The sequence below is a fragment of the Cyphomyrmex costatus genome, unplaced genomic scaffold (assembly GCF_001594065.2).
Source record: "Cyphomyrmex costatus isolate MS0001 unplaced genomic scaffold, Ccosl1.0 scaffold125, whole genome shotgun sequence".
Taxonomy (NCBI): domain Eukaryota; kingdom Metazoa; phylum Arthropoda; class Insecta; order Hymenoptera; family Formicidae; genus Cyphomyrmex; species Cyphomyrmex costatus.
This window is the reverse complement of record NW_017275229.1, coordinates 501,706-508,556: the sequence shown is the minus strand read 5'-3', so window position 1 is coordinate 508,556 and position 6,851 is coordinate 501,706. Positions and strand designations below refer to the sequence as shown.

General features: G+C 29.8%; 2 protein-coding genes across 3 annotated transcripts in view; one reads left to right on the top strand and one right to left on the bottom strand.

Annotated features, from left to right (window-relative positions):
- The window catches only part of LOC108782388 (glutamate receptor ionotropic, kainate 2), a 21,747-nt gene extending 18,025 nt beyond the window's left edge, over positions 1-3,722 (bottom strand). The window contains exons 1-2 of one of the 2 annotated variants that reach the window (XM_018550663.1): positions 3,535-3,722; positions 2,956-3,065 (exon numbers count right to left, since the gene is read on the bottom strand). In XM_018550663.1, the coding sequence (XP_018406165.1) occupies positions 2,956-3,052 (97 nt within the window). In that variant the 5' untranslated portion in view covers positions 3,053-3,065; positions 3,535-3,722. Of the gene's footprint in view, positions 1-2,955; positions 3,066-3,534 lie in introns of those variants that run through there. The other variant, XM_018550664.1, reaches the window with a different exon arrangement.
- Positions 3,723-4,923: 1,201 nt separating this feature from the next.
- LOC108782386 (putative uncharacterized protein FLJ37770) lies at positions 4,924-5,562 on the top strand. The gene has a single exon (XM_018550660.1). The coding sequence runs from the start codon at positions 4,924-4,926 to the stop codon at positions 5,560-5,562; it is 639 nt and encodes a 212-aa protein (XP_018406162.1).
- The last annotated feature ends 1,289 nt before the right edge of the window (positions 5,563-6,851 follow it).

The following is a 6,851-nucleotide window of genomic DNA, read 5'->3' as shown; positions in this document are numbered from 1 at the left end:
AATAAATAAGATGAAAATAATCAAGGACCCTTAGTATAACAATAATAAATAAAATAACAAGGGCGATGTAAGAGTCTGTTATTTAAAGTTAGTGGTTGACTCACACAATTGTTGCAATGTGCAAACTTTTTTTAACCATCTTTTATTTTATCTGATTTATATAATTTTTACCTATTTACAATGTCGACACACAAAAATTTTAACTTTATTACCGTTGGATTTTCCTGGTGAGTTTTCATATAGAAAATTTGACATAATTCGTAACACCTATAAGGAAAGTTTTTTATTACCATCTCTTAGATTTCTGATTGTACATCGACTTTCTAATCGTGTATATCATGATGTCGTTTTTTCTGATGGAGACTCACGGAAGTGGATTAAGATTGTACAAGCGTATTTCTGCGATTGATTCTGTCCATTATTGTTTATCGTCTGAGGAGGGCTCAATCCTGGAGCCGAAACTAGTAGCGTTAAGTTAATTTTAAGTAATTTTTTGTAATTATATATATTTTATGTAATTATATATATATGGTTTTTATAATTAGATTTTATTTTATTTTATCACTTAGAACTTTAACATTACATTAAATGAATTTATATTTTGACTCTTACATCGCCCTTGTTATTTTATTTATTATTTATGAATGTAATAAAGTTTTGAGTATGTTCTAAAATCTCTAAATAGTTTTTTTTTTATTGTCACTTCCGTTATTATTAAAACTGAACCCTGAAATCATAAAAAAAATAAATTTTTAACTTTTAACTTTTCAATTACATTTTTTTATTAACTTAACTTTTAATTCAATTATTAAGAGTGCAAATTAGTTCGGTCCGTTTTTCAAAAGATGATCGCCTCCAAAGACATTTTTTTGAGGTAGAATTCGAAATTGCCAGAGAGATGGGAAAAAGTAGTAGCCAGCGATGGGCAATACTTTATTTTAATTAATCTGTTTATTCATTTTGTTTTGAAATAAATGCATTTTTGAACACAAAAAACGAATCGAACTAATTTGTACACCTAATAATTTCATTATACACATTAACTTGTATCTTAACTAATTGTAAGTTAAATTTTCAAGGTTGTTAACTTTAACTTAACTTAGTTAAAAAAAAGTAACTTACCCAACCCTGATAATCGCAATTAATTTTCTATTTATACCTCTAAATAATTATTATATACTTACATTTACCTGAATAATAGCTAATATTAGTTGATGACTACGCACATGAATTCGCAATTACATTATGCGTGTGAATAAGTATTAAGTAATATGGTAAGCTCATGTGAACATCGTTAAAAATATTTCTCTTGCGTGACTTTGTGCACATTGGTATTATCACGAGTAAAATTTATTATTTGAATTTTAATTCTAAAATTATAGAACTGGGGAAGATTGAAACCTCTCTATAATAATCTACTTTACAATATTTTAATGTAACATATTCTATTTGATGACTGCGCGCGCATATAGGTATATACATATTGATATATCATATATGTATATATGTATATATATACACATATATACATACATACATATACTATATAGTATATTAGGGTAGTTCTTATTTATATTAGATCGAAATGTTTTTTTTAAATTTTTTTTGGTCTCACCCCATAAAATGGTTCCATTTTATGAAAAAATAATTTCTGTAAAATTTTAGATTAATTGGATTACGGGAAAGGGTGCCGAAAGGCATCAAAAATCTTAAAATAGAATATGATAGTATATTTTACATTTATATTAATATTAATTATAAATATATAAATAATATTTGTAATTAATATTTATTCAATGTTTTTAATCTATTATCCAAATAATTGGGCATGCACAAAATATTGTAATATTTACAATAGTTATTCCAATTAGGTCGCCTCTCATCATATGTATTATCATAACATCTAAAAATTTGGTCGATTGTGGCGTTTCTGTCATTCATATTATAATATTTATCTCTTTGAAATCATAATTTAAAGTTTTTGACAGAATGGTTGGGAACGAGACGCTCTCTTGTTCACACAGGTTCGTGCAAGCTCATATTGGGTAAAGTCACTAGATTTATAAAGAAGACTCTCGAAAGTTTCAAATAACAAAAATATAATGGCTAATGAGAGCTATTCGCTGTTATTAGTGCGATCATACATATATAAGATATGTTAAAGAGGGAATTTTATATACTACGTAAGTAGTTCCCCCCCCTTAAAACGCGCCGAAAATCCTTCGGACTTAAAAACGGATATTAATATATGTCTTTCAACATATTATTAAGATCCAATTTAGATGCTATAAGCATCAAAAATTGTGATATTACTACGGTAGTTGATTAGATTTGCGTTTTTAAGTCCGAAGGATTTTCAGCGCGTTATGGGGAGGAACTATTTACGTAGTATATAAAATTCGCTCTTTAACATATCTTATATATGATCGGACTAATAACAGCGAATAGCTCTCATTAGCCTTTATATTCTTGTTATTTGAAACTTTCGAGAGTCTTCTTTAATTGTGATTTGTAGAAATTTATTTATATTTAATATTAGATTTATATTGTATGTAAAATACTCATTTATCTTAAAAATCAGTACATATAAAAAATCAATTGTCCTTCGACAACTTTTGCCATAATCCAATTGAGCTGAAATTTTCCAGAGATTGTTTTTTTATAAAAAGGAATCATTCTGAATCATGAGACTAAAAAAATTCCGTGTTCGAAAAATAAGGACCACTCTAGTATGTATATATAATATATATGTATATACATATATGTATATACCTATATGCGCGCGCAGTCGTCAAATAGAATGTTATATTAAAATATTGTAAAGTAGATTATTATAGAGAGGTTTCAGTCTTCCCCAGTTCTATCGAACGATTATTTTGAACATCCGCAGAACTTCCATATATAAGCAGTATGCGTTCGAAAATTTATTAATTTTCTAAAATGATTACTGCTTACCTATTTTTATTGGTCGCGTCAGCCCGTGGATGCGTGTTACCAATGCTAATAAAATTAATATAATAGAAAATAAATATTGTGTGTGTTGTTTGTCCATTTCAGTACAAAATCTGTAAAACACAATGGTGAATTTACTTACAAGATATGATTCTTCAGGTAATACGTACTAATTCTTCGATTTTTTAAGTTTTATTAAGCTTGAACAACTATCATTGGTTTCTCTTTTTCTGTATACATTAACGCCGTACATTTTAGGAATATCGATAATATATATTAAAGTGCAGATACTTAGCAAATGTAGATTTTAATTAAGAGATTAAAATTTTTTTCTTAAATAATATATTTGTAATTACTATTTAATAACTTTACTTACTAATCTAGAATATTTGGAAAATATGTGATTGATCATATTTTTAATTTAAATTTTCAAATTAACCAAATTATACTTTTTATATTAATAGATATAAAAATTCACTACCTTATATATATTATTATTCTAATATTATTATTCTTATATATATTATTATTCTAATATAACTAAAATATGTATTATTATACTAAAACTTTTACTACTTTTACCTTAATATTTGTGTGTCAGTAACTGTATTCTCTCATCGTTTCAACTCGATGCTTTTCCAATTGGAATCAATTGAAATCTTTATATGAAGCAAAAATGTGCTTGCTTTCAATAGCAACTTTTCGAAATTTTAATAAAATAAAAAAGGGAAAATGAATCAAGAAACTGTATTCGCGAAGTTTCGACTTTGATGTTGTCCTACTATACACTGATCTAAATTTAGATCCGAACCATCTTATATACGTTTGGCTTTGCGTCGTTCGTTTTGAGAACTGTGTCGTAGTGACTACGTCGCACATTCTTCCAGTATAGGCAGTATATACCTAACGATGTTTTATATTTTTATATTTCTATATGTGTGTTTCAAAAAAAAAATTCAAATATAAGCACTAAAATGATAATTCATATTTTATTCATTTTATTATAAATAAATTAGTAAGAATATTTTTTTTGTTATATGTAATTAAATAAATAAGTTTTTTTAATACAGTTATGTTCGCCGTGACAGTTAGACGGTTATCTCAATTTTTATACATCGAACGTTATGCACACGTACTGTGATACTAATCTTGTACTTCTTTTTGTTATCAAATTATAATTTTACATATTTAAGTCATCGATGAATATTACATCATTGACACATTATAAATTTTTTCTCCGATTGCTGCCAACCGAAGATTTTTTAAGAATAATTTTTAGATTTTTTAGAATAATTTAATTTTTGGACTCTGAGTTTTTTTTTACTAGAGAGGCGTTTTGTGCTTGTTTTCAATTGTGCTTAAGGTTTTGTTAATATTAATATACTTTTTATGTTCTCACTAGAACAAGAAAATTTCACAATCGGTCAATCAATCGCTTGACAAGCAATTTTCCGTTTCTTTGATTAAACGCTCATCTAGTCTTAAAAAATCGTCGACTTCTTTATAAACACATAATTTTTAAGTTTAAATTTTACTGCGTTATAATTTATGTGTACTTGAAGAGGGTTTAAATATAAAGCCGAAACATGTAGTATTGTATTATTGTATATTTAATTCGAATAGACAAATATTAATTTAATCACATAAGTTTCCATCACATTTTTATATTCTTATATGCCAAATTAAAATAAATTAATATCCGCTCAAAAAAATTTCAAAATTAAAAAATAATAAACCTCCCAGGTCAAGACAAATTGAGCGATACTGGTTGTTAGATATACACAGTCTGTCTCAAAGTAAACAGGACTTTTTCAATTGGGACATTTCTGGTGGCGCCATCTTAATGCGGCTATAGGCGTTCGAAAGGTACATTTGTTCCAGACTTCCAGTGAAAATTTCATGACATTTGGTTCACTGGAAGCAAAATTATTGCGCCTAAAGTGACAGTAGGTTTGCGTTGTCGGTACAAAAATGAGCATTGAACAAAGAGCCAACATTAAGTTTTGTTTTAAACTCGGTAAAACGTTTACCGAAACGTTTCAATTGATGCAACAAGTTTATGGTGATGATTGCCTATCCCGTGGAAGAGTTCATGAGTGGTATACGCGTTTTAAAAACGGTCGTAAAGACATCAATGACGACTCTCATGTTGGCCAGGCCAAATTCGTGATTACGCCAGAGAGCATCGAAAAAGTGCGTGATTTTCTCAACATTCATCCGAAATCGTCGTTGCGTTTTATGGAAATCGAATTGGGAATGTCCAAAGATTCGATTCATCGCATTTTGACCGAAAAATTGGGCTATCGGATGTTGCACGATAATGCGCCATCTCATCGATCGACGCTCATCACCGATTTTTTTAGCAAAAATCGCATTTTATTGGTCAACCATTCCCCGTATTCGCCTGATCTGACACCCTGTGACTTTTATCTATTCGGAAAACTTCATTTGCCGATGAAAGGCATGCGCTATGCTGACATTCCGACCATTCAAAAGGCGTGTACCATCATCCTCCGAGCCATGCCGGCCAACGACCTAAAATCGTCATTCGAAAAGTTGTTAAGTCGTGCAAATCAGTGTATCGAAGCGGAAGGAGACTATTTTGAATAAAATAAAACAATTTTGCCAAAAATACCATTTGTTGTTCTTATTTTGAAAAAGTCCTGTTTACTTTGAGACAGACTGTGTATATATAAATTTATTATTATATAATAACACTGCGATATACGGAACGTTTCGACTTCACAGAGTCCTCATCAGCCATAAATAACCCCATGTAAATTAAACAAACAAATTAACTTCGAATTAAGGAGATGCTGGAATCTACGAAATTGTGGGTACTTTACAGTCTTATGAAAATCTCCGAAACGACTGATCGGAATGAGAAATTCTTTTACAGGATTAATATAGACACAAAATTAGTTAGTGGTGTGATGAATTATATGCTAAAATCGAAAAAAAGTTAAAAACATTTTTTCAACTCGTATGTGTCACACCTGACGAACATATTTCCTTGATAAACAAGTTTTACTGCTTGTATGGACTAAATGAGGTCTCATCACCCGGCGTATTAAGTGAATAAACAACACTGACTTTATAGAATTGAGATTGAAAGCACCAAACAAGATATTTTCATTGAACTGCAAAAATGGTAAATTGCCGATAACGAAACTGTAAATTTTTAATTTTTTTCTGTTTTTCGTATTGAAATGTAGCTAGCACTCTCCGTTTTTGTCGATACTTTAGTTATGCAGAAGGATTTTTCCATCCATAAATGCAATTAAGAGAAACGAGTCTTTAACTAACAATAAGTAATGATAAAACAGGACACTCCAGCATCGCCTTAATATACGCATTTTTAATATACAATATCACTCAAATGAACAAATCTGGAGACACGGTAGTGTCTCGGCGCTAAGCCAAGTGCGCGACACTGCCGTGCCTCCTATACGCGAAACTGAGAAATTTTCGGGGTCGAGATGATCAGATCTCAGTAACGGCTGAAGTTTAGTTATGATCAGATCTCAGTAACGGCTGAACCGATCAAGTTCTACATACGCTCAATCGGCAGGAAATACTTAAATTATATGATAAAAGTGCTTTCATTTTTTTTTTACGTGCCCTACGAGCGGAAATATCGCGACGCAAAGTCCGGATCTGAATTTTCACGTTTCATTTTTAAGATACGTTGTCATTAACGTCGTCGACCAGAGAAAATGTCCACCTCGTTTTTTTCGATAATAGAGGGATTTTGACTTTATGTGTTATCTCACTCTATCTATCATCTCACTCTATCTATCTATATCTAACCAGCAAACCAGTGTTGCATGGTGTATCACATACATATGACGCGCGCGCGATTTTAATCTTAAATTAAAAATAAAATATTATTCAATATA

Excerpts from the sequence above, each read along its gene's own strand:
- LOC108782386 (XM_018550660.1), top strand. The coding sequence starts at position 4,924 with ATGAGCATTGAACAAAGAGCCAACATTAAGTTTTGTTTTAAACTCGGT.